This window comes from Cornus florida, unplaced genomic scaffold (genome assembly GCF_030987335.1).
Source record: "Cornus florida cultivar Cherokee Brave unplaced genomic scaffold, ASM3098733v1 CherokeeBrave_3.0.0_Hap2_Chr07, whole genome shotgun sequence".
Taxonomy (NCBI): Eukaryota; Viridiplantae; Streptophyta; class Magnoliopsida; order Cornales; family Cornaceae; genus Cornus; species Cornus florida.
Genome location: NW_026775577.1, coordinates 9,233,780 through 9,261,611, shown reverse-complemented (window position 1 = coordinate 9,261,611; position 27,832 = coordinate 9,233,780). Strand labels below are relative to the sequence as shown.

At 35.1% G+C, this 27,832-nt stretch overlaps 3 protein-coding genes across 5 annotated transcripts; 1 reads left to right on the top strand and 2 right to left on the bottom strand.

The window, feature by feature from the left end:
- Positions 1-947: 947 nt before the first annotated feature.
- LOC132316062 (cinnamoyl-CoA reductase-like SNL6) lies at positions 948-3,948 on the bottom strand. Its single transcript, XM_059814562.1, has 5 exons — positions 3,671-3,948; positions 2,976-3,148; positions 2,300-2,485; positions 1,702-1,855; positions 948-1,523 (listed from the first exon to the last, which is right to left on the bottom strand). Exons 1-5 carry the CDS (start codon positions 3,891-3,893, stop codon positions 1,207-1,209), a joined length of 1,053 nt encoding a protein of 350 aa, XP_059670545.1. The 5' UTR covers positions 3,894-3,948; the 3' UTR covers positions 948-1,206.
- A 1,254-nt stretch (positions 3,949-5,202) lies between these two features.
- LOC132316061 (proline-rich receptor-like protein kinase PERK8) lies at positions 5,203-17,124 on the bottom strand. Its single transcript, XM_059814561.1, has 8 exons — positions 15,296-17,124; positions 14,045-14,398; positions 13,598-13,684; positions 12,985-13,055; positions 12,682-12,758; positions 12,173-12,320; positions 5,986-6,147; positions 5,203-5,845 (listed from the first exon to the last, which is right to left on the bottom strand). The coding sequence occupies exons 1-8, from the start codon at positions 16,155-16,157 to the stop codon at positions 5,666-5,668; spliced, it is 1,941 nt and encodes a 646-aa protein (XP_059670544.1). The 5' UTR covers positions 16,158-17,124; the 3' UTR covers positions 5,203-5,665.
- Positions 17,125-24,053: 6,929 nt separating this feature from the next.
- On the top strand, positions 24,054-26,738 carry LOC132316060 (uncharacterized). Of its 3 annotated transcripts, none has more exons than XM_059814560.1 (2): positions 24,054-24,686; positions 25,654-26,738. In XM_059814560.1, the coding sequence occupies exons 1-2, from the start codon at positions 24,576-24,578 to the stop codon at positions 26,524-26,526; spliced, it is 984 nt and encodes a 327-aa protein (XP_059670543.1). In that variant the 5' UTR covers positions 24,054-24,575; the 3' UTR covers positions 26,527-26,738. The 3 variants fall into 3 exon arrangements, with proteins under 3 accessions (XP_059670543.1, XP_059670541.1, XP_059670540.1); XM_059814558.1 differs by having other exon boundaries at positions 25,648-26,738; XM_059814557.1 differs by having other exon boundaries at positions 24,054-24,695.
- Positions 26,739-27,832: the final 1,094 nt, after the last annotated feature.

The following is a 27,832-nucleotide window of genomic DNA, read 5'->3' as shown; positions in this document are numbered from 1 at the left end:
ATCATAGGATTCATAACTATGTAGGATGTGCCATGCTAGCAAATTATATGTTATTGTATGCTTATTCACCATCGCAAAAACATTTTTTAGAGTTTCAACTAATTCAAGTGTCTTGAACATTGTTACATAATAGTTAGATTTGCATCTCCAATTAGTGTTACATACATATACATATACATGTATATATATGTTTACAAATTTTGGTTGGATAGTGTTTTCCAAATTATTTACCTTTGTAATTACATTATGAATTCCAAATTAATTTAACCTTCATTTTTGCTCATTTTGTTTAGATGTAAAATATTTTTAAAAAAATATTTTTCATTTTTTGGTGTTTGGCAGTCATAAAATATTTACAAAGAAATTTTTTTTTTAAAATAACTTACTCGTCAATTTTTGGCAACTCGATCTCAACCTCGACTTAGACCTTTGCAAAATATCAAAAAATAAAAATAGAAGAAAATATTTTATCTAAAAAATATATATATATTTTTACTCCGAAACAAACAGGAGCTTTCATTTGTAAATCTTAGAAGATTTTGATTATGATTGTGAAATTTAAAAAAAAAAAAAGAAAAAAAAGAAAAACTTTAACTAGATGAGGTTGAGACCCTTTATCACCAATTGACCACCACCATTGTCATGTTTAGAAAATCTGTCACAAACCATTCATTTCTTCTTCATGATAGGTAAGTAAATCATTCATTTGGTGCATGAAAAGGTTGACCATAATTAGGTTAAAAGATCTAAAAATGATAATTTCTTCCAACTTGTGATGTCCCACATCCTCTGCGAAGAAGGGTCGTTAGCACTTATATTTGTGAATGTTTTCTAACTTTGTAGATGGGTTTTAAAAACCGTGAGCACGAAGAGTGTGCAATGCAGACATTATCTATTCAACCATAGAGGTAAGGTTTGTAGAAAGAGAACATCTTCTGCAACTCTAATTACAAGCATGAAAAGATTCATTACCCTATATTCATGATTTGTTCTTAGCTCTCAACCAAAATTTTAATTTGACCAAATATTCATTACACTATAAGAAAACAAATGTAGAAGATTCAAATACCTTCCATAACTCTAATTACATTAGCATGAAAAGTTTTGTCACAGTACCACAAGCCAGAGTAACTGCCATAGCTGAATTTAAGTTTCAACAATTGAACATTTCTTTCTCGATTCTCATCATGCGGCAATGTGGATTTACTAGCACTGTTCGCAGAATAAACGTTGAGAAGCACGAAAAACCAATCTGGCAAGCCTTGAACTGCTAAGCCTGTTGGGTATTTCATCAGTGTCTTCTGCTAACACCACGTTTCTTAATCCTGCAGACAATAAACCATGCATCTTCAACACATTTTCAAGTTGAATGGCCTCATCCGATCTTCTTACTACTCTGTTGAAGCAAAGGTAGCGTCCACAGGCTCCGTGATCCATTGCTTCGTAAACATGGACATGCACCTCTGCCATCCTATCGACGTCTTCAGTTGCCAAGATGCCTCGTTGCAGCATGACTTGGCCGCCTATGCAACATTTGACCGTGTCATGTTAAATTAGTACTCTGAAAATAAAGTTGTAAGCCTACTTTGTCTAGACTTGAATCAAATGCAAAAAATGTAGAGCAAATTTATCTTGTTTGATCACCTTGTTCTTTATTGAGGTATTGAGTTAAATGTCGTAAATTTTGATTGATATAATTACCTTTAAGATATGGTAGAGAGGATTCAAAGTGCGCGTTTGGGAAAGATGGAGCCATGAGAAGGCCAGGGCACACTGTCACAAGCTTCACCTTCAATTCCCTTGCCTTCCTCCAAGCAACCTTTTCTGCTGTTGTCTTACCCAATGCAAGCCAGAACTGGTTTTTTTTTTTTCAAAAATTGATGCAACATGTTTATTAATAGGTAAACACTAAAGTGATTTGTGTTTTAAATTACTGCAATTGATGAAACATGGTAACATTTAAAGTGTGACCAAGAAAAGTGATTACAAATTTCTTTGCTTACTGCGAAAAAAAATAAAATAACACAAGTGTGACCAGGAAAAGTTGGTTGGAAATTTCAGCTATTTCTGATGTAAATTGTTAAAAGAGGGAGAGAACTTGAACTTCTAAATATAAAATACTAATATGTTATAGAAAAATTCTACAATTTTCCAATATAAAAAATCTAATACTTCAAATTATGAAAATCTCCCAACAGGATCAAGAAAAAAAGCCAATTTTCTTGATCTTCTTAAATAAAAAGTTTTAAAAAACCAGAATGTGGTATTATTTATGACATGACACAATGAATTGAAATACCTTATTTTCTCTGCAGAATTCCTCGTCACTCCAACAGCCCTCATCCACAACCCTGTCCGCGTTGTCGCGTTTCCAGATGGAAGCAAGCAGAGAAGAAGTGAAGATACATCTCTTCACATATGCTACTATGCCACAAGCTTCAATGACATTCTTTGCTCCTTCAGTTTCAAGAAATGCCATTTGCTCCTGAAATTAATTATGCATCTCCTTTAGAACACACTTTTTTTTTTTTTTTTTGAGTTAGAAATTTTACTAAACTGCAAGAACAGGATGATTAGTAAATGATGCTATCTTAGGGGCAGGAGAGAAGACACAAGCTTATGTATACTGTGTCTTTGGTTCTTTCAAAGGTTACAAGGCTTGAAGTCTAGCCTCGATCTCTTGAGGTGAAACTACTTCTCTCTCGAGTCACAGAGGAATTTGACTCGAGCTATGTTTGGGAGCACTGAATCGAGGCTGTGGAATTGGAATTGTAATTTCAATTCAAGATACCGATTCAATGCTCCCAAACACAATTTTACTGTAAAAAAAAAAAAAAATTATAATAACGACAAAAAATACAAGAGAACCGTCGTGTTATCATTCCAAAATCGAATAACTTCATTTCGTATGGTTCCTAATAGCTCATCATCGTATAGTTTGTGCAATGAAGCAAGAATGTGCAAATCGTACTAACCGTATATCCGGAGATACCATGCGGATCAACGAAGGAGGAGGTGTGGAAAATAGCATGGCAACCTCTAAAAGCATCACAGAGACTCTCCAAATCTCCCATCTTTGCTACTACAACACTCTCTAGTTTATTCATCTCTTCTTCTCTTATCAACTCCTTCATATCCTCAATGTCCACTGCTCAAAGGAGAAAAATGAAAAGGATATTACTATGTCTAGCACTCTAGCTATATATATTTTAATTTTTTTTGTTAATTTATATATATTAAACTTACGTACTGATATCTTCCAACAAAAAACTACAAGTTAGATTTCCATTTTTACATCTTTATATGGGTAAATGACAATGCAAACTGGGGCATAAGAATCTGATCTTTTGAACTATTCTTTTTTATATACTTCACCTTGTTGAAGAATTTTAAGTGCTCTGAAACAGTTCATAAATTAATTGGTAGTCCATGTACTAGCAAAATAGGTAAACAATAACAAAGACCCTATTTATAATGTTACTGTAAGCTGCATATATCTGACCCTTTCTAGGCGCACAATGGTAGGAGCTTTGTGCACTGAATTAGTCATTTTATCCAACATTCTCTATGTATAGATCAGGTATGCTCGATCCACTAGAGCTTTAGATTCAGCAGCCCCTACCCACACACACACACACACACACATATATATATAGAGAGAGAAAGGCACCTTGGTTTTGAATGGTGACTCTTACGAGGTAGCCATGAGCCAAGAGCTTCCTGACCAAGTGAGAACCGAAGTAAGAGTTCCCACTAGTCACACACACCAATTTCCTCTCTCTTGCACTCAAACTACAGCTAAAAACATTCCCATTACATTTCCTTTGTTCATCACCAAGAGTTGGTGTCTCTAATGGTATTGATACCACCACTTCTTCTCTGTAGCACTCCATCTCTCTCTCTCTCTCTCTCTCTCTCTCTCTCTCTCTCTCTTTCAATGCATGTAAAAGCTTCTAATAGATATGGACGTGGTAGATGAGAATATTAGATGGAAATGCACGAGACATTTAATTGCATTCTCTATCTATGAGTCAGAAACAAAGACATTTTACCTGTTAGTCCTATCCCAACCATTTATGTGGCAATATTATAAGCACACTTGGACCTCTATGGAGATACTCTCTCTCTCTCTCCCAAAATAATTTTTAACAATTTAATAATTTCTTCTCAAAATAAAAATCATACTTTCCTTTTTTTTCTGTCTCAAAATAATTATTTATTTTTATTTTTCAAACAATATATTTCACATCTTTCTATATATATACTTTGAATTTTAAATTTTAAATTGGAATATTCAAAACTTAAAAAGATAATTTAATAAATTTTCATGAAGACAATGCATGTCCCATATGTCTCTTTAAAAATTATTACTCTACAAAAACAACACTTAAATTAAGACGGAGAGAGTAATAATATTAAATACCTGAAGTCAAAATTATAAAAGAAAAAGTCAAACAATTATAAGGATATAATTATTAGTTCATGTGTCAAGTGGACCCTCCACTGATAGAGATCAATTAAGCTACCAATCAGGAGTTAGGACACATCCGTGAACAAATTTTAACCCAATTCTCTCAATGTCCCTTTACATGGCTTGTGCAGCAATTTGAGGCACAGTATCCCAAATTTGAGGCACAGTATCGCATCACAAGACGGATCCAGATTCAAATCCCTTTTGCATTGCCTCCACCCTAGGGCTGTAGTCCAGTGACACATCATTGTCTTCCAAAACAAAAAGTCCAGGGTTTAAGTCCTCACCGCAAGAGTGTGTGAGTTTCTGGTCGTGACTTTTTTGAAAAAAAAAAATCTTAATTTGCTTGTTAGGGTAAAATATGTACTGAACTTGAGGCATTTATATAATATTGGCTTCTTATTTGATAGGATACCAAATCAATCGACTTGGCAAAACTTGAATCCAAAACACTGTTTCTGCTGCGCCTTTCTCTTGAAATCCTGCAATAATGTGATAAAAAAAGTACAATTCTGTCTTTTCACCACCCATTCTCCAAACAGAAAATTTCAATAGAAAATTTCATGTCTAACCTTTGACCATGATATCCACAATTTTTCTATTGACTTTAACATCCATTGCTTCCAAAACAACCGTTTCAATGAATTATTATTAAACTGCCCGAAATTGCAGAAGAATATATTGAGTCTAGAAATATCAAAATTGCACACATTCAAGCAAGAGAATTCAAGTTATTTGAAGTAAAAGGGAAATTTATGTATTAAGATTAAACAACTGAAATCTTATAACATGAGAATAAATGCGGTGAGAGGATAAACTGATGAATCTCAATATACAGAGAATACAGAAGAAGGGAACTGTATCCTTACAAGCAAATCATGCTAACCAATCGATACAACAAAATTACACGGAAAAATGCTTAAGATTTTACATGAGATGCGCAAAGGGACTTAATTACATAATATTCAATTCATGATGCTTGTGATCAAGAGAAGTCGGCACTGTTTCGAACAAGTTCTTTTTCTGTTTTGGGTGCCTTTCAAATTGCTGCTTCCAAGTATATGACGGAACTTCCTAGCTTTTCCAGGCACATTGCTTGTTTGCCTGCAAGTAAACACAATGTTTCCACACTGTGGTCTATTGTTGTATCCATTATGAACTTGTGATTTCCTATATGTGCCGGTTGCTGCATTCTTAACTATTCACTTTCTTCTTAGACTCACTGAAAAAATCTGTACTCCAGTCTTTACTTCCAAATGCCATCCTCCGAAACATTCTGATTTCCGTTGATTGTTGCCAGACTTCGCTTTGTCCAGGTTTCATTCCATTCGTTATATCTGACAACTGGACTAAGGAATATAAAGCTCTCACCACCTGAGAGGGAAAGATGGGGAATCATTTCAAGTTCTGACTGAAATAAAAGAACAAATTATAATATATATATATATATATATACACACACACACACACACACACACACACACACACACAAAAAGGCATTTGATTATAAGCACCTGACTCATTCGCGGTCTCTTTGAAGATAGATGGCGAACGCAAGATGCAGCGGCTTCAATCATTCGGAGCAACTCATTTTCAACGAAATTCTTTTCCAGCCTTGGATCTACAAGCTCTTCGAAGTGTTGATTATCAAGTGCCTGAATTAGCAATGGTCGAGCCTATAGGACAAATATGGAATTCTAATAAAAATTAGTCTGCTTATTTCCCTGATATGTAATTATATTCAAAACATGCTTCAAGTTTTAAAAGAGGTGAAAATGGTAGCCTTGAGTCACCCCAGCCTCTTTCTAACATCAATCATCAATTAAAATATTCAAAGCTGTTGTTTGACAAAGTTTAGCATATTTGATGCGATTATTGTCCACTCTGCTTGCCAAAATATTAGTGTTTCTCAATTAAAGGGGAACTGGAGTATGAAGACCTGAACGGAAATTTACTACACCATCTTTGGCCTACATGGGAACATGAAATTGATGGCAACAGGGATCTGGTCTAGTTGGCTTGGAAACCCTCCAAGTCATGCCCGCAAGAGACTACTGAAAATCTCAAAAGAAGTAAAAATTCCAACATGAGGACACATCTATAAATGGCCTTAGCCCTCTCCACAGGCACTTTCACATATGACAATGAGGATGCCTTTTTTTAAAAGTCAAAATTTCACAGCCGGTGTAAATGTAATTCAATTTGACGACTTCATCTCCACTAATAAGTCTTAAGCCTCCTCTACAAGCACACTTCACTCATGGTGTTAGATTAGTACTTGCTTCAAAAGCTCAAACTGTTAGATAATGGGCCGAACAATGTCTATCAAGTTCCAACACCACAACCTGTCTTGCACATGTCAAGGCAAACAAACCAAACCAAGATCATAACGAGTGCTAACTTACACGCCAAACCTGGAGCAAACACAGAGATGGAGCCTTGAATCCAAGACCACCCAAAACCAAGGCTCTGATACCATGTTACGTAACCGATTGCTCCAAAAGCTTAAACTAATAGATCATGGGAACAATGTATATCAAGTTCCAACTCCAAGAACCCTTCTACACATGGATAAACCTCAAAACTTCGCCTACATGCATACCTCACCTCAAGGACTCCTAGGGAGTCTTGCAAACTTCTCCGCAAGCATGCCTCACATCATAACGAGGTTCTACACGTAAAGTTGGGAGTAGAACTTGAGAAAAAGATGTGGTATAACAAGACGATATGTAACATGATCCTAGGGTATTTTTGGCGTAGAGGCTGGAATTTAAATTTTATCTAAAGAAGAGTAACTTGGTAGGGTACAAGAGAGGGAGGACTCCATGGTTCTTGAGACGGAAAATTGAGTTTATCAACCTATCCTATCAAATTTAATGAACTCAACCACCAAACCTGAATTGTGTCTATCATTCGCATAAATTTTTTTATTTTACAAGTGTCAAAGATTCACATTTAATGAACTTTGCAAATTGGAACCATCTATGTTGTCTTAGAAAACCATGCCTAACTTTAACTTTAACAATATGTCTTGTTGTTTGATGTATTTAGCCAGGAACAAACCTTTTAAACAGGAATCTTTACCTAAACGTCCTTCAGATCCCGTTACTATATAAAGAGGTTCCCTCTCATTTATGACAATAAACCTACCAAACTGAGGACTTCATTATTACAATCAAGAGGAGAAATTGGAGAAATTTGATTTTCCCTTGGACCTCAAGAAGCGATATGTCCTCATCGTTCTCTCAAGAAGTGATACATCGTCATCTCTCTCTCTCTCTCTCACTTATTTGGTTTCCACCTAGGCTCTACTTTCTCTCTAGATTCCATTGTCATGTTCAGATTAACTCCTTTATCATCCTAATTAGCATCACAAACCCACGGTCTACTAAAGCTTTATTGAGGTTAAACTGGTTGCATTTAGCTTGACCATAGTTGCCAGCAAATTTATTTTATAGGGACATTTATTTCCTTGGACGCCATTTTAGAAATGCCCCAAAAAAGTTCAGAGTAACTGCTATCAAACATTTTGGAAACTTCAAAAAATTGTAATGAAATTCCCAAAGACACTGGCTAACTTTTTGTAAAATTTCCAAGAAATGCACTTCTCATATTCTTTTATTTATTTATTTATTATTTTTATGTGTTTTTCATACTCTCTTTCAACAAATATAAATAACTTTTCCTTTAAGTTTTCCAATATATTCTAACATTAATTTTTGAATTTACATTTTCCAGTATTTCACATTGATTTTATCAGAATTTCTTTATAAGTATCATAATAAGCTTCCAATTCAATTCAAAATTGTCTCTCGCCTCCTCTTTTCCCTTGTAACCACGTCAAACTTCAGTTGCCCTTGATCCTTTCTGCTTCCACTTCCTTTCCTTCAACTATGATGTTGACTGGTTTATTTTATGTATCAATACAATGCCGTAGAAGAGAAATATGTAGTTCTCTGTCTGACAGCCATGATCAGAACAGGGGAGCCAGAAGGAGGAAACTTGGGGGGAAAAAAAACAGTTAAAAGGTTATCAAATAGAAATATATATCTAAACTAGATCCAGAAACACAGCCAATAGCATTCATGCGGTTCTACAACCAGGAACCAGTAAATCCAAATGAGGCAGCCACATATTTGAAGACGTGCTTGCCTAGCGGCATAACGTCATGTATGCCAATTTGTTGAGAGACAAAGTTGTGAATCTTGTGAGTTGCATGTTAACAAAGGTTTGTACCACATGGATTACATGATGGCTACAAGAAACTCACCGAGAACGATATCATCCAAACAATAATTACTATAGCTACTAACTACATCCAATGCCTATTTATCAATGTCAATAGGCTCGATCAAGATACTAGAGAATTAAAGTGATCTAATTGATCCAAATTATGACAAGTATTCTTTAAGGCATGCCCCAAGTATTCTTTAAGGCATGCCAAGAATTCACAACAATAGAGTGGTCCACGAGCAATGTAAGGATGGAAAGGAGAGAGAACTCTAAGAGTAAAAGAAGTGGCAGTAGTTGAGGAAAGTGGCTCATGATGGCCGCCATGCAGGCTTAAGGTTGTAAATTTCAAAGAGATTTCTAAACACTTTATAGCTATTTCAGGCAAAAATGCTCTAAGCCCCCTGAACTACCCAAATTTCTCGGAAAACACTCCTGAGCTATATTTTGTGCAAAATAACCCTTCAATTTTTCAAAAGATGTCAAACTACACCCCTGGACTAGACGACCGTCCAATTCCATTAAACTTCGTTGTGATTTTGGTATTTTACTATTTGGCCAATAAAGATTACCCAAAATATCCCTTTGACAAGAAGTGTGGAACAATTTACTCAGACCTTGCGCCTCGAAGCTCCTCGCTTCTACAGAATCATTTATCCCCAGATCAGGTCAGTCCTCTCCTCACTTTGCTCTGATTGTATATCATTCAGGGTTTCTCCATAAATCAATCACTTTGGTCCACGATAAAGATAATTAGATCAAAAAAAAATTTTGGTAAGTAAAGTTTATAAGATCAAAATTAATTTATTTTTCTTTTCCTTTGATTTCCTAGCAACCAAATGGGGGGCTCACTGTTTGGTTTACTGATAGATTTTGATTCACTTTTACGATTAAGTCATTGTTGTAAACCATGGAATGTATGTATAAATATTATATATATATATATATATATATATGTATTTTTAATGTGTATTTTCATTAAATGAATGTGATTCATTTTTGTTAATTGATGTTAATGTTTAGGTCAATGCTTTGTATTATTTGATTCCAAGTTGTCATAGCTGGAAGCAAACCTCAGCTATTGAATAAATGGGTTTTGATTAGATACCCGGACCAAAGAATTAATGCTCCAATTGAATAAGATTACAAGTTAGAACTGGGGTGTAATTTGTGGGCTATAAGAATAAATTGAAATTTTATTTTAGTCGTTTGTCCAAGTCATTCTTATTGACAACTTTAGGCATATATGATCTCTAGTTGGCTCTAGTCTGAAGCTGAGTCCTGTGACGCTGTAATGAGTTGTGTGGTGATCTGTGCATAAATTATTCGGTAGAAGTGAGGAGCTTCAAGGCACAAGATCTGAATGGAGTTAAAAGCCACGATCAAACGCTGTGATTTTGCAAAGAAATGAGAGAATGAATGAAGAAGAAGAAGAAGAAGAAGAAGAAGAAGAGGACATTGATAGCTCTTTGAATGACCATATCGAAACACAATAAGCCCCCCATTTCCAGCTTATGCTTCTCTGAGGTTTTTTTTTTTTTTTTTAAAGTAATAATCGATTAGAAAAGCGTTCAAAAGGGGAACGCGTCCCTAATACATAAAACGAAAGTTGAACCTAAGGACCTATAGAGTCCAAAAGATCAACTAAGTCATTAGTAGAGGAGCAAACGCTTCCTTTTACATAACAAGAAATAGAACGAAGAATATGAAGTTTCAAGGTCGCCAAAGGCAATTCCTTCCCATCGAAAATTCTGCTATTCCTCTCTTTCCATATGCACCACCAAACATAGTGTGGAACTATCCTCCAATAGTCGCGAGCATGGCTTCTCACTGGGCATCCTCTCCATGCGTTAATCAGTCCTTTGGAAGACTAAGGCATCACCCAACGTACACCAAATATGCCGAAAATGAGGTTTCAACAATCGTACGCCACAGGACAGTGCATAAGAATGTGATCCACAGACTCACCATCTCATTTGCATAGACAATACCAATTAATGATAGTGTTGCCTCTCTTTCTCAAGTTGTCCAACGTCAAAATCTTGCCTCAAATGGCAGTCCAAACAAAGAATGCTACTCTAAGTGGAGCCTTAGAGCGCAATATAGTCTTCCATGGGAAAGCGGGACCAACGAAGTTGGAAAGACAAAGGAACATGGACCGAACACCAAATCTACCGTGGGAGGAAGGAACCCACAAAATGTCATCACTACCTCTACCCACTACCTCCTACTGATACAACATATCTAGAAAGGCACATACCTCATCCATCTCCCAATCCTGAAAAGAATGCCTAAAACGCACATCCCACGTAATCTCATTGCTATCAAGCCGATAACAGTCAACTACGTAGCGTGTCTATCTTCGGCTATACCATAAAGTTTAGGAAAGGAGCAAGACAACAACTGATCTCCACACCATAAATCCTCCCAAAAGCGGATGCGCCTACCATCACGAACCTTAAATCTGATATGTGAGGAGAAGACATCCCAACCCTTTCGAATGAATTTCCACATGCCGACGCCTCCTGCAACAGAGATTGGACGGGAGGACCAGCCACCGATCTCCTCCCCAAAACAACACGAAACAATCCTTCTCCACTGGCGATGTCGTTCCCTACCGAATCTCCACAACCACTTTCCCAAAAGAGTTCTAATATATATATTTTTATTAAAAGGTTTTTAAGGGCAAAATTGTAAATCACAATGAAAATCAACGGAATTGGATAGCCATCTAGTCCAGGGGTGTAGTTTGGCAGCTTTTGAAAAGTTGAAGGAGTTCCTTGGCACAAAATATAGTTCAAAGGTGTTTTTCGGGAAATTTGGATATTTCAGGGACTTTAGTACAATTTTGCCTTATTTCAATGTATTCCAAGAATTGCAATATATCCAAATTTTGAACAATTCAACAATTTAAAATCAAATTCGCCATTTTTATACAATATATATATATATATTAGGTTTTTTGAGCCGAACCAAAATTGAAGATTAGATAAGAAGTGAAATCCACAGGTAGCAAAACAAAACCATCATTGCAAGGTGCCCACCAAAATTGACTGATATGCAAAAACTCATCTCCAAGAGCTAATAGAACGTATTTCCAACCAAAGCGTGGCAGATGTGGGTAATAAAAAGTCGCATTATCAATTTGTTTTTTCTGCGGAAAAAGCAGACCATCTTTCTAAAAAGAAATTGACAACTAGCATTGGCATTGAACTTTTAGAATATGGGGATGCCCTAAAGTTGCACATGACACCATGTCATGCATGACCAAGGATTTAACATTTAATCTTGTGTCATTGTGATATTCTAAGCACTTTTAACCTTTTCTTTATATTCACATTTCCAGATTTTTAATGTTGTCAGAACTAGATACAGCACTCCATAAAAGACGTTACATAAAAAATTTGTACAATAGATGACATAAGCAAGAAGGGCAAACAAAAAAAGAAGGTTTGTGTATATGAAGCTTACCCATTCAACCAGGCTCTCCTCACCAAATGGCAGAGATGCATCCACAGGTTTACGACCGGTAATGAGCTCCAGAAGCACAACACCAAATGAAAATACATCAGATTTTTCAGTCAACTTGCCACTTAATGCATACTCCGGTGCCATGTATCTGGAAAATCACCAAAGGTCATTCATCAGATGAATCCAAATGAGAAAGTGAAAGCATGGCATACATCCATGACCATTCATTCCACATATGCCTTCTTCAACATGTATTAGACCAAAAGACAGAATATTTATGCCCCCCTTGGTATGAGATACCTTCATTTATTATTATAAGCTTTTAATCAAGTTCCATGTTGGGGCAGATATCAATGGTAGAGACCATCATAATGTCTTTGGTTCCCGTGCCTCAATATTGAAATTTGCTTATACAACACAAAACATAAACTAACACATATAATGTGCCAGCACATGTCCTGCCGAATTCTTTAGCAGGGGCCAGAACTAAACATGTGCTGGTTACATACCCGAAGGTTCCAACCACACGTGTCGTCACATGTGTATTTGCATCCAGTGCTAACTTTGCAAGCCCAAAATCTGCAACCTGTCATTGAGAGAACATGCAAGTTAAGCACACTAATTGTTCACAAGAAAGGCCTAAATTAAAATAAAAGAAATATCGGATGCTCAAAGTGCCAGTCATATTGGGATATTTGAGGCATGTCAGCGATTTGGTTAATATTAACAACACTTGAAAAGTACAGCCCCAGGCATGAAACAACAAGAGTTAGGAGAAAACATTGCATCCAGGCTGCAGAAATTAAGCATACCCGAGCTTCAAAGTTGTTATCTAAGAGTATGTTTGATGACTTAATATCCCTGTGAATAATCCGGGGATGACCTAATAAACATATCAAATGAAAAAAAAAAAAATTATATCTCAGCAGATGTCAGTTATGAAAATATCTGAGGAGGAAAAATGTATGTAACAAGGACAGCACACCATAATTTTGCCATAAAGAACCTCAAACACAGTTGATCCGTTAAAAATAATTTTTGAATTATAAATGTCTCAATAGATGTTAGTGATCGGCAACAAGGATCAGCCGCCATAAATTAACTATTATCTTACCTTGCATACTGCAGTAATTAGTAGCTTTGATCCAATAATAAGAAACTTGTTCCAATTATGGATTTTATTATTCTTCAGACATAATAAAAAGATTGGCAATTTATACTAATTTGTGATCACAAAACATCTGCATCTTTCATTGCTGCAGCAAAGAATAAATCGCAAAGTACTTAAAGTGGGACACTATGAATAAACAAATATTTCGATGCATCATAATATTGGGGGTTAGTCTCTGATAACTATGTACCTACAGTATACAGACTTTTTTAGAAGTACCAAAAAGACGAAATAGACAAAAGGATAAAAATTACAGTCTTCATGCAGGTAAGCTATTCCATGAGCTGCACCAGCAGCAACTTTTACCCGAGTTACCCAATCCATAACTGGCCTACCTTCACCTGCAAAAAGCCCAAAAAGGATAGGGTAAAAAGGTGAAATTGCCATCACAAGTTCACAACAGTTTTTTAAATGACAATTTTCAGTTGAATCTCAACCCAAAGTACTCTCTCAAAGCACCTTAAGTGGGCATGTGCACATGGCCAATAAAAGAAGATCCACCACAACGTGAACATCTCTTGAAAGATTATTGATGTAAAATCAATTATGAATGGTCACATCTGGACCAAATCTTTTTCTACATAGATACTTGATGTGGAACCTACTTGGATCTCAATTTGTCTTTGCAAATCCATATAACATAAAGATGGCATGCTTAGAGAAGTCAAAAGTAATCCAATTTGAGAAAAAGTGTATCTTACCATGGAGATGATAATGAAGGGTGTTATTTGGGACGTAGTCATAGACAAGCAATCTTTGATGCTTAGATATACAGTAACCCACAAGTGAGACCAAATGGCGATGGTGTACTCGGCTGATAATCTCAACTTCTGCTCTGAACTCACGTCCCCCCTGTCCACCGTCAATCTTTAGCTGTTTAACAGCAACTTCTCTTCCATCGACTAGGATTCCTTTGTAAACACAACCAAACCCGCCTTCACCTAAAAGATTTTGTGCTGAAAACCCATTTGTAGCCTCAGCTAATTCTTCATAAGTGAAACATGAAGCATTTCTAGCTAGATGAGGTGACTTTCGGCGCTTCATAAAAAATGAATCTGGAAAAATATTTAATTCCCATCAACTTCATTTTCATGTCCGCATAGTGATGAAAACATTTGTTGCAGCTGCCAACCAACTCCAAACTATGGATCGAAAAATAATATGCACTGTGGCATGTCACTAGCGGAAATATAATGTTTGAAATCATTATGCATCACTTGACTGCTGATAAGTTGTTAGAAGAGGAAGAGAATTACAGATTTACAACAGCCACAAATGGCCCAACTTATCATATGATTCTACATCTTCATAAACAGATTTATTGAAAAAAAAAAAATTGAAGAGAAACATCTATGCCTCATTAACTTCATTACTACAGCCGCATTGTTCCCTTTTTATTTTTTATTTTTTTCTTTTGGACATCCAGGACCTCACAGAAAATAAAAACCAAAGGGCCCTAGATGGAGTAGAATGGTGAAACAAAATTTATGTAGCTGATCTATTATTTTGGATGAGTTTCTTTGACTAGAATCTAGGATGAGTTTCTTTGAGTAGAATCTAGTATAGTCATTGCTGAATAGTTTGGCCAAGACTTATTGAGTGGAACTGAGCTGAGATTCTGAGTTATTTGTTGAAAACATGGCACATAAGTTTTAAATTTCTTCAAACAGAACATATTCAGATGTAATATCCCAATTCGTCCCTCAAAAGAGAATATCATGTAAAGCAGTATATTGGGTGAGATATGTTGTCTGTTACTAAATTATGAATGCTTTTTCAGAGTCATAACTCATAATTATTATACTGCCACTAAGAGAAGGACTGGTAATTCATTGAGCATTCTGAAAATAATCTAAAACAGAACCTGAAGAAACGCACTTCAAGACCTAAGATTTTATAATAAGTAATTAAAAAGAAAATAACACGGTAACAATAACAATTCAACTCTTCACCTGATTTTTGGGAGGAACCAAATGGAGAAGGCATAATATAGTCACCACCGCATCCAGTCTGGCTTTTCTTTCGTCTCCGTGTAAACCACACAGCCATAATGACAAGACTAAGGGCCAAAACCCCAGCTACAGTGCCAATAGCCAGTCCGGACATAACCCCCCCAGTATCTGGGGATGAGGCATCTGATGTTGTATCTGAACCAGGTATAGTTGATTCTGCAGTTGGTTCCTCTGTTGGAAAAGGGGATAATGATGAGGTAGGGGGAGTTGTAGTGACTGATGAATTACTTCGAGGAACAGGAGGAGAGAGAAATGGAGGTGACCATGATGATTGGGGAGGAGGTGGTGACCATGATGAGCGGGGAGGAGGACGAGACAATGGAGGACCTGGGGGGGTACTTGTTGAGGGCGGAGAAGTAGATGGAGGAGAAGGTGTTAACTCAGGACCTGGAGGAGGAGACCCTTCCTGTGGCTTTGCAAGTGGGGGAGGTGAAGAACTGTTGGAAGGAGGTGATTGGACTCGTGCAGGTGGCGGAGAAGGTGAAGTAACATTAGGAGGTGGGTTAGTCACATTTGGGGAGGCTTGGGGAGGAGGCGGTGGTGGGGACAAAGTTGGAGGGGGCGAATTCTGCGCTGGAGGAGGGGAAGCAGGAGCTGAAGGCGGGGGAGATGCTGGAGGAGAAGGTGGTGGTGATTTCGGAGGAGATGGAGGAGGTGAAGCATTTGTCTCATTTGCTGGTGGCGGAGATTGAGATGCTGGTGGAGGAGACTGAGGTGGAGCTGAAGAACCAGAAGGGGTTGTAGGAGTCGGTGTCTCAAGAGGAGGTGGTGAAGAGTTTGGAGCAGGCGGTGATGAATCCATTCGTTAAGAAACTTTCCTTATAAATCCATCTTAGAAAGTTGCACATTTAACAAGCCCAAATATCCACGCTTTTTAAAACATACGACGCAACTTCATTCCATTGTCGAATTATCCAAAACCAGTTTACTATAAGCACCAAAATTCTCCAAAAATACCAGAGAAAAGCTTTAAATTTCACTGAGGATGAAACAATCTTATACTAACCAAGCACAAGCCAGCTAAGAAAATCCAAATGTGAGCAAAACCCAGTCACCAATTGCAAGATTTTGAACAACAAAAAAAATAAGGATCAACAAAGCCTAAATCCCTAAACTGATTCCAGCAACATCAACATTCAAAACTAAAATTTTGCAACCCAAAACATCCAATACCCAACTGACAAAACCCTAATGTAAGCAAAACCCAGACACCAATTCCAGGATTTTGGACAAAAATGGATCAACAAAATTGAAATTGAGCAAACCCTAAATTCCTAAACTAGTTCTTGTAATACCCAGATTCAGAAATAAACTCTGCAACCCAAAACTACAATGCCGAAACGCAGTAAACCCAGATAACCAAAATTGCAACAAAAACAAGAAAAACAAACAAAAAATGTTCAAAACTCAATAAACTTATACCTCTCTCTCTGTTCCTTTCTTATTCCTAGATTGCAATCTTCGAATTGCAGAGCATTTCTACAGAAGCTACTCCGAGAGAAAATTGGGTATAGAAGCGCCCAATAAATGTGCAAACAAACGTGGGGCTTCTCCGAAGCAGTCTTCGCGATTGAGAGAGGGAGAGAGAGAAAGGGAGACGTTAGAGAGAGAATGTAAATAAAATCATTCATACACAAAAGTCGCAGCATGATCAGTGTGTGTGAGAACTTCCGAAATCTTAGCCGTTTGTGTCTAAAAAAAGCGCGTAATGAACTGTGAATTTGATGACTATCAAAAACTATGTAACGGAACTCCATTACAATCTTCATTTCACAGTACAACAAAGTAGACACCCCCAACAAATTAGTACTAGTATATAATTTTTTTAAGATAAATAAATAAATAAATAATATTATGTTATTATAGTCTTCTATTTATTTATTTTTTATACAAAAAAATTGAAAAACTAGAAAAGATAATTTATAAACTAATTTTGGCATGTATAATATCTATATATATATTTTATATAAACTGGACCAAGAAAATCTAAAGTAAAATAAGGAGAGGATGAAAAAATTGGATTATATCCTCATTTTTTATTTAAATGTGGATTTCAAAAAGTAAAGCTTAAAAGATTTTAAATTGAGATTATTTACAAAACTTTACGAAGTCAAATGTTAGTTTTTCTAAAATATTTCTTGTAAGTAATTTTTTTACAATTTTTTATTTCAAGGCTATTAAATACTCCGTAGGATTTTTCACATTATTTTGGGGGCCTAATAGTTTTTATTAATAAAATTTTAACCTTTTTGTAATTTCAATTTTTTTAGGACCCTACTAAATAAGGTTTTTCAAAAAAAAAAAAAATTTGAGTCCTCTAGCACAATAAATGCAATACTCATTGTATACAAAATGAAACACATTCTTGAAATAATAGTTTTGCATTCTGAAAGTAAAAATATTCCATATTTTATATTTTTAATGCAGTGAAAGTCACGGGTGTTCCATTATCGCTGTAATGAGTGTTGATTGTGTGAAAATTGTCTCAAAGGCAATAGTTTAGCTATTCTCCCTCACCTTTAAAAATAAAAAGTATATGGTTAAATGCATGTGTAATATTTCTTGTCAAATTATTAACTTTATTTCTCGTCGTATAAAGTTTCCGTAGGTGCACATGCAAAATAATCATTGTTAAAACCTGCCAAGCAAAACGACTCGCTAACAGGTTTTACAATAATAGCGAGATGTGTTGCAGCCCCTATCACGGGGAGTGCGTCAACCTTATAATGAATTCGACGCAAATTTGATCGAGTAATATGAACAAAAAAGCGAGTTTGAAAAGTTCGTCCGCGGGCGCGATCACGAGTAACCGTTTATTGCATCATGTAATCGTTGTAACGATTGTAATAATTAATTTCTCAGATGTGATACATCCTAAAAAATAATTTGAGGTGTAAAATTTGGCCTCAATATAATTTACCCATTAATTAAAGACTATATCGACTGCATAAAGACCCTCAAACTTTTTAGATCTATTGGGTTTGTTTTTCAAAGAACAAGAACTAAAAAAATTGGTTTCTGAAAAAAAAAAAAAAAGAAAAAAAAAATTTAAATAAAAAATTGAAAACAGATTTTTCTTCAATTTTCTGATTTTCAACTCCCAGTTAGAATACTCACCAAACAAACCCTTTTATAAAGACCCTCAAACTTTTTAGATCTATTTGGTTTAGTTTTCAAAGAACAAGAACTAAAAAAAAATTGTTTTCTGAATTTCAACTCAGTTAGAAAACTCACCAAACAATCTCACTCCCATGAAGTACTAAAGTGAAAACATTATTTTTTTATTTTTAACAAAAATCCAACACATGCCCTCTCTCAGTTTTTTTTTTTTTTTTTTGGTCAATATAGTAAACAACTACCTAACGTGTTTAACAAGCCAGTCTTATTTTAAGTTTAAAAACTACCCTAATTTTTAAGTTTAAAAGCTACTCTAATGTTGCGTTTAGAATGACAATATCCACAGTTTGGAATTAGAATTGAAAAAAAATCATTTTAAATTTTGAAATAAATTTCCTTTAATTCCAAAATTGAAGTATCAATTTTCCCAAATATGTATCATTGACATATATATATATATATCAAAGCACCAACATAAGCAGGGCAATTATAGAATTCTCCTTAGGACAGTACCAGTACTCAGTCACAATTGATGAAAACATAATAAACGAATTTAAATACAGAACACAATTGTAACCCTCGCCTTGAAGAAGGAATGACAAGATGAACTAGGAGGCTTTCAGTGAAACATACGTTTGATATATGTCTGTCGTATATGTACCCCTTAAATGAGCAAACCTTTCCTGTCTGGAGGTTATAAACAAAGTACGTGTTAAATGGATCTACCGCACGAAAGACAACCAGCTCCCCATTTTTTAACGAGGTAATAGGAACCAAACAACGGTCCAGAGACATCTCACGGACATCAGATATTTGATCAATCTTGCGTCTTTGATGTCTTAAGTCATCCCTACCATCCCAACCAAAACTCAGAGGACTCGATTCATTGCCAACAATCCTGTCAATCATGCATCTCTGGTATCTCAAGTCATTGCTAAAAACCCTCTCAATCCTCCATCTCTGACCACTCAAGTCAATGTTCGAAATCCTGGTCCACTCACCTGTACTCAATTCCGTCAAGCCCCAAAGCTCCCAAACAAACTCACCACAATGAGCCAACAAAGCTAGAAAGCTTTTCCACACAATATAAGTAACTCTAATTGCCGTGTGGCACACATTTGGAACATTAAACTGGTGAAATAGTTCAGCTTCAGCATCCAAAGCAAATAGATGACGAGCACGATGATCAGCCAGATAAATATACCCTCCGGTGGAAAATGTATCACATTTAAACAAATAAGGATGAAGGTCTGGCATATATTTAAAATCAATCTGTCTCCAAGCATTATCAATACCCACAGTTAATATTAAACACGCATCAAGTTTGTTTTCATCATGAATAAAAATCATCACTTTGTATCTTCCTGTAGAGCGAACATATGTTATATGGGGAGCTCTTGTCCAATTTGTTTTGAAAAATGGTGGGAGCTTCACCACTCGCTTCGTAATAGGATTTGTGACACAGTAGGTACCCCTATAAACGCAGTAAGAGAAAACTAAACCATCAAAACTACCACAAAGATGCAAAGGAAACTCGCGTCCGAACATTCCTATATGAACATCACAATTACCCATCTCTCCTAAAAATTTTATCTGAGCATCACAATTACGTATCTCCACAGAATAAATCGTAGTTGTAATGTCGCAATTTAAGATTAAGAAGCCACCAATTGATTTTTGAAGGTGTGCGTTAATGAAATCAGGGTCATTGATCATATTATACCACTCTCGACAAACATACCTCATCACATTGTAAAGAACCTCAGCAGGTAACCAAAGCAAGATGTTGAATATGATCTCTTCAGGAAGAAAAGGTGCACTGCTTTTCATCTTTCTTCTACTTGAACAAGCAACAACCTTAAAATTATTGGAGGTACGATTAACTCTAGCCACCTGCAACTTTAGAAAGGATTTGTTTTTTTTAAGAAAAATACAACTTCAAATAGGACCTAACAGAAAAAAATTATAAAAACCCTAATATGATGTTCACGAGAATATAGAATCAAAAATAAAAAAAAAACCCACCAAGGAGATCTATACTACATTAAAAAGAACAACTTTCCGTTTTGTTTCAAAGAAAATGATATTCAAATTTTCCAAATTAATTTTTTAATTTTTACACTCCAAATAATACTCAAAAGTGAGATGTAAAATCAATTAAAGTATATGGGTGAATACTTGAATTTATGAGTTTGGAGGATAAATGATTTTCTTTTTCATCCAATGGAAAAAAACAAGTCATTGGACATTAAGTCACTAATAATACTGATGGTAAAAGAAAGCAACATATGGGAACAGCATTCATCAAAATTAAATTGGTGAAAGCCCTTGACTAAACTGAAAAACCATTGAGTTGTAATTATAGTTCAACTCATCTGTCTTGTCTTATCAATTAAAACCTTAAAAACAACATTTCACATTCTCAATAAATGATAAAACCAAAATACCAGATTAACAATAACATTACATCACATCCAACACAAATAACCCAAACAATAAGAAAATAAAACATCAAATTGACATCACATAACACTTAATCTCCTGTGAAGAGGTAATTGGAGTTGGGAGCAGCACCCCTGATTCTAAACAGCTCAAGGATGATATGGACCTGGCTGTGGATGTCACCGCACCGCAGAGGGTGACCGGACACTTCACCAGCTGTACATCCCATTCCTCCACCAAGCTGTCGTATCATTGCTTGACTTTTAGGGATGGATACATGCATTAATGCATACATACATAGGTGTGTGTGTGTGTGTGTGTGTGTGTGTGTGTGTGTATTTCTGAAATCTGAATCACATTCAGGATCCTGACCCTTAAAATGACATTTAACCGAGCAGTTGGTTTGCATCCAACAAAATTTTTACAATTTATGCATGCATGGACGCATCATTGTAACAAACAAAGACTCATGCTTTGGAACATAAATTATCTTCGGTTGGGTATTTAACCAAGCAGTTGGTTTGCACCGACAAGAAATTTTACAATTTATGCATACGATGGCCCATCATTGTAACAAACAAAGCTGCTTGCTTCGGAACATAAACAATCAACAAAATATTCAGCAAAAATTTTCACCACATTCAATTTGGCATGCGTTTTGTTTCTGCTTGTCAATTTTGAAAACAAAAACATGTTTGGTGTGCCTTGTTTTATTTTACATAATGCTAAAACACTCTATGAACAGTAGTCCAAAACCAAAACAGCAAAAAAATATTTTTTCTTGTTTTGACAAATATTCGTGCCCAAAATCATAATAGTAGTGCAACACGGGCCAAAAATAAAACGTCTAAAACATTGTTCCCAAATATGCTTCAAATTTTTTTTTCAAAACACTCTTATAGTAAAAATACTATTTATGTTTTAACCAAAAACAAAACACTAAAAACAAATCACATGTCAAAGGGGTTCTGAACAATCATAAGCATATTGTGTGTGTGTGTGTGATTATTATATGTATGTGTAAAAAAAAGGGAGAGAAAAAATTGCCTCTTTTAACTTAGGAGAGTCTGCATCGACATGGCGACTCTTGCACAGGATGGCACGCTGAGCAATTCGAGCCGATCTTCGGAGCCCAATTTTCTGATTATCTATTGACGACGACGACATACTCAGAGCACTCCAAACCTACCCCTGCTGATTGTGAATATAGTGTCTCTTTCACGAGGGAAAAGTAATTTAATACACAACATTTTCCATAGTTAGAGAAAATACCAAATTAATTTTCAAAAGTGCGCCATTAACTCTCTTTTGGAATTTGAATTTCACATTTGAAAAACTTTTCAAAAAAAAAAAATTATAATAATAAATAAATTAAAATAAAAGCTTTTTTGGGGGTTGGTGGTAGACCACAACCAATTTAGGGATGGCAAATTTCAACACAACTTGCCGACACGATACGAAAAAAGCGAGTTTGGATTGACTTTAAACGGATTCAGGTCATAAACGATTTGATACGATTAACCCATTTAGAGTTAAGGTGGTTCAATCCGTGTAACCCATTTATACCCGTTTAACTCAACATGTTAGAATCGTGAATATGACATATATAATATGTTACATGTTTAAATCCAATTACTACGGACAGTTAAGTTATTTCAACATAAATTTTAACATAAATCTTGACTACGCCTTATTATTCTTCTTCTTATTTTGAATATTTGGTTTAATTTTGACAAAAATTTTCTAGTATTTATTATTTGATTGAATATTAAATCTCTCACTTTAACAAATATGTCATTAAACTGATTAACCTGTTAATCTGTTTAATAAATAGGTCAGGTTAGTGTCGAGAATTTTTAAATTTTTGAAAGAATGAGTTTATTGATTTACAAAACTACGGATTATTGATTTGGGATTTTTTTAAAAGAAAGAAGACAAATTGAAAAGAATAAAATTTCAATTGTCATTGGGGCAAAACAAAACTAAACCATTGCAACTAGAGTAAACAGACAGAGGAAATCTGCATCTTAAGTGTCTTATCTGAATATCACCGTTGTGTATCTCCACAAAATAAAGGGATCCTAATAAACGACTTTCTCTGCTATCCAAAAGAAACTTTGGATTAAGAGGCAATCAATTGATTTTTGAAGGCGTGCATTAATGAAACGGGGGTTATTAATCACATTATACCACTCTCGGCAAACATACCTCATTACATTGCAAAGAACCTCAGCACGAAACAAAAGCTTGATACCAAATAGGATCTTTTCATCTTTTTTCTACTTCAACAAGCAACCACTTTAAATTTATTGGAGATAAGATTATCTCTACCCATCTGTGATTCCAGAAGGACTTTTTTTTTTCAATAAAAAAAAAAAAAAAAAAAAAAAAAAAAAAAAACAAATGAAACTTTAAATAGGATCTAAAGCAACAAATTCATAATACGAAATCCATAAAAATATAGAATAAAAATTTTTTTTATAAAAACCCACCAAGGAGACCTATACTAAATTTAAAAAAGCACACCTAAAAATTTGTTGTAGAACATCAATACGTGAAGAAAGCAAAGAACAGATTTTTTGAAGGATATGCCTCTCTAATAATTTTAAAATAGAAAAGAAAAGAAAAAAAGAAGAGAGAAAAAAAAAAAAAAAAAAAAAAAGCAACACCTTCAACTAAAATCAACAAAATAAATCATCAGGCACAATTGGTGGAGGCCAAAGATCGATAAAGGTGAAGCCTAATTCTTTTTGAATATTTTACACTATACTATTTCAAGAAACAAGTATCGAGCATGCTAATTCAACGTTGAGGCAATTTAATTTCTATACGTGTTCAGTCCAATATACCATTTAGACTTGGATCCTGATGCAGAACAGGTGACTGAAGATTTTGGAATCGTTTGGACCGTCAAAAGGTTAAACAGGCGAGCTGACTAGTTTTTTCCGGATGATTTTGACCAATCCGTTTTTTGTCAGAAAAGAGATAGTTTGATTAGAAACGGCCGAACTTGCAAATATTGGTAGTTTCGCTGTCGAGGCGGGGCACATTTTGGCCGAATTCAATCAAAAACCGTCCTACGTGTATATTTATGATTGTGCCTGTTATGACTGCTGTGTTTGTTTAACAAGAAAGCTTTTGGAAAGCCTTAAGTGCTGGTCCAAGCTGGTTTTCGTTTCCCATACCCGCTAACAATAGCTGCACACATCATTACCCAATTTGCAGAGTGCCAACGTGGTTTGGGACTGGGCCGAAGAAGATGGGAGAGATTAGAGAGTGTGTTTGTTTATTAAAGGTATTTTGGGGCTTTTAAAGAAAATTTGGTCAAATTTGAAGATCAGGGGATAATTTGCTCTAAGATTTGAAAATATAGGGATTTTATATACACTTATTAAATACTCAATATTCCTTGCTCATTTTATATATAACTTGTACTTAATTCTTTTATTTTATTTTAAAAAAAAAAAAATTTGAAATTCAAATTTCAGACGGAGTTAATTACGCTTTCGTTGTGTTTTTTTGCTTTTTTGGAGGGCTAACGTCCCTTTTTAACATGGGCCTCTTTTAACCTTTGGTCTCTAGAAACTCCGAGCAAAGTGAAAGAAATCACAAGGATATTCTCTAGCGGCAGAGGTGGGTGAGGGTGAGGAGAGTTGTGAGTATGTCGTCGTGGTCAATCGGTTATCGGGAAATTCCCGTCCGAAGATCGGCTCGAATTGCACGATGTGCCAACGCCTGCAAGAGTCGCGATGGTGACGCAGACTCTCCCACGGTAAAAGAGGCAATTTTTTCTCTCCCTCTTGTTACACATATGTATCATAATCATTTTATATGCTTATGATTCTTTGGTGAAATTTTCTGCTTAATATTTTGTTGATTGTTTACATTCTGAGCCAAAGAGACTTCCTAAAATTTGTTGATGCAAACCAACTCATCGGCAAAATGCCCATTTGAAGGGTTAGGGATTTCTGGGATGTAATTGCATAGGCGACTGTCATTTATAAGGGTTAGGATCCTGAATCTTATTCAGAAAAAAAGTATATATACACACAAAGAATGAAATTACATCCAGTGAAGTGTCTATTCCACCGGACGAACAGAATAGAATATACTATTCCATTCGTCTGGTGACATCCATAGTATATTATAGTGGTGACATCCATAGTCACTTCCATGCTAATTCAACTGTTTCGAAATGGGGTGCTGCTCTCAACACCAATTACCTTTTCATTGGATATTACGTGTAAACACATCCAGTGGTCTAACGATATCAAGTCCTTACTTTTTAAAGGGAGGTGAAGGGTTCAAGTCTCAATAGAAGCACCTGTGTGTACCAACTAAGAAAAAATAAAATAAAATTGAGGTTTGGTTTTCTTCTGTGTTATGTGTTACGTTCTTTGTGGTGCAATTTTATTGTTAATCTGGCACTTTTGGTTTAACCACTGCTTGAGATGAGGAAATGCAACATATTTTATATTGTACTGGGCACACAGAAATTAAATTACCTGGATGTTTAATTAATATGTTCAAAACTTGTTTTTGAAGGGGAATAGTTTAGTTTTTTTTATATAAAGACTTAGGCTTCTCCTTTGGTGAAGACAGGTTGAATGTGTTTTTTTAGAGGCATATCCTTGGTTGGTTCTTTTTCGATTCTATATTTTTATGTTTTTCATATTAGGATCCCCCACCCCCACCTTTAGATCCTATCTGAAGTTGTATTTTTCTTAAAAAAGTTGCAGATGGCTGGAGTTAATCGTACTCCCAGTAATTTTAAGTTGGTTGCTTGTTCAAGTAGAAGAATGATGAAAAGCAGCACACGTTTTCTTCCTGAAGAGATCATATTCAACATCCTACTTTGGTTACCTGCTGAGGTTCTTTACAATGTGATGAGGTATGTTTGCCGAGAGTGGTATAATGTGATCAATGACCCTGATTTCATTAATGCACACCTTCAAAAATCTACTGGTGGCATCTTAATCCGAAGTCGCAACACTGCAAATTTAGTTTATTCTGTGCAGATACATAATTGTGATGTTCAGATAAGAGAGTTAGGCCCCGAGTTTCCTCTGCATTTTTATGGTAGTTGTGATGGTTTAGTTTTCTCTTACTGCATTTATAGGCGTATCTACTCTGTTCTAAATCCTATTACGAACCAACTAGTGAACCTCCCGCCATTTTATAAAACATGGTCTAGAAGTTGTGTTGCAATTTCATATGTTCGCTCTATGGGAAGATACAAAGTGATGGTTATCATTCGTGATGAAAACAACCTTGATGACTGTTTGATATCAACTGTGGGTACTGATAATGCTTGGAGACAGATTGATATTAAACATTTGCCAGACTTTCGTAATTATTTGTTATGTTGTGCTACATTTAGTACAGGAGGGTATATTTATGCGACTCGTGCTGGTGCTTGTCATCTATTTGCTTTGGACGCTGAAGCTGAAATATTTCACCAGTTTAATGTTCCGAGTGTCTGCCTCACGGCAATAAGAGCTACTTATGTAGTGTGGAAAAGCTATCTATCTTTGTTGCTTCATTGTGGTGAGTTTGTTTGGGAGCTTTGGGCCTTGACGGAATTGAGTACAGAGAGTGGAGCAGGGTTTTGAGCCTCGACTTGAGAAGTCACTGATGCATGATTGAGAGGCTTTTTAGCCATGACTTGAGACGTCACAGATGTTTGGTTGAGAGTATTTACAGCTATGACTTGAGACGTCAAAGATGCATTCTTGATCAAATATCTGATGTCTTAAATGGTGAATTGTCTCTCGATTGTCGTTTGGTTCCTATTGTCTTTTTAAAAAATGGAGAGCTGGTTATCTTTCGTGGGGTAGATCCATGTAAAACTTACTTTGTTTACAACCTCCAAACAGGAAAGGTTTTTTCATTTGAGGTAGGCTTTTACGATAGACATATATCAAACCATTACATAGGCCATGTCAATAGCTTTAAATTATTGGAGATATGATTAACTCCAACCATCTGCATCTTTAGGAAGCAAAAATTAAAAGTGAAAAAAAAAAAAATGCAATTTTAAATAAAAACCAAAACAACAAATTCATAATATGAAATCCACTAGCATTAGATATGCTTCGTACAAATGAGTTTAAATAATAAATAAATAAATAAAAACCTACTAGTACTATTTTAAAAAGAAAAAGCAAAGTACTAAAATTTAAAAGGGCCTCTCCAATAACTAATAAAAATAATTTATATATATATATACAGAATTATTTACTTGCTCTCTGGTATGCAAGAAAATGTATGCATACCTAAAGTATTAACCATTAGATTATATTAAGCAGTTAAAAAATTAGTATATTCTTTCATATTCAACGATTAAGATTTAATTCGTGCATAAATTCCTTACACACCAGTGAGCAGGTGAACAATCCTAATATATATATATATATATATATAAAGCAACACTTTTAACCAAAATCAACAAAATAGATATGCACTCAATTGGTAGGAAGCCGAAGATGGATAAAATTCTTTAGCTATGGTCTTCACCAAAGGCAAAACTAAGTCTTTCAAAAAAATTCACATTTACAATTTCTTAGATCGATAAATTAAGTATTTAGTATGAATTTTTATTTTTTAGAATAAAAACTCAAATTATCTATTTATTATTAAATTTTTAATAAAATAAAATCCAATTAGACAAGAAAATATGTAAAGAAAATAAATAATTTAGTCTTTCAAATTAGATCAAAAAAATGTATAAAAGAAATATTTACGTCTTAATAGAGTTAAGAGTTTCTAACAAATTACACAAATTACGTATTTATTATGAGTTTTTATTTATTTTTAACTAATATAAAGTATTTAGAATAGTTTCTATAAAACTGAAATTATCTATTTATTATGAGTTTTTTTGACTACCATTGAGAAAATAATTATTTAATTATTTTG

What these genes read in the sequence shown, in the direction of transcription:
- LOC132316062 (XM_059814562.1), bottom strand. Translation starts at nt 3,893, where the DNA reads ATGGAGTGCTACAGAGAAGAAGTGGTGGTATCAATACCATTAGAGACA. An exon ending in AGTCACCATTCAAAACCAAG is followed by an intron (nt 3,149 to 3,670) that starts GTGCCTTTCTCT and finishes TCCTTTGAGCAG; the next exon opens with TGGACATTGAGGATATGAAG. An exon ending in ATGGTATCTCCGGATATACG is followed by an intron (nt 2,486 to 2,975) that starts GTTAGTACGATT and finishes AATTAATTTCAG; the next exon opens with GAGCAAATGGCATTTCTTGA.
- LOC132316061 (XM_059814561.1), bottom strand. Translation starts at nt 16,157, where the DNA reads ATGGATTCATCACCGCCTGCTCCAAACTCTTCACCACCTCCTCTTGAG. An exon ending in TGGTTCCTCCCAAAAATCAG is followed by an intron (nt 14,399 to 15,295) that starts GTGAAGAGTTGA and finishes ATATTTTTCCAG; the next exon opens with ATTCATTTTTTATGAAGCGC. An exon ending in ATAACAACTTTGAAGCTCGG is followed by an intron (nt 12,759 to 12,984) that starts GTATGCTTAATT and finishes TCTCAATGACAG; the next exon opens with GTTGCAGATTTTGGGCTTGC.
- LOC132316060 (XM_059814557.1), top strand. Translation starts at nt 24,576, where the DNA reads ATGTCGTCGTGGTCAATCGGTTATCGGGAAATTCCCGTCCGAAGATCG. An exon ending in ACTCTCCCACGGTAAAAGAG is followed by an intron (nt 24,696 to 25,653) that starts GCAATTTTTTCT and finishes AAAAAGTTGCAG; the next exon opens with ATGGCTGGAGTTAATCGTAC.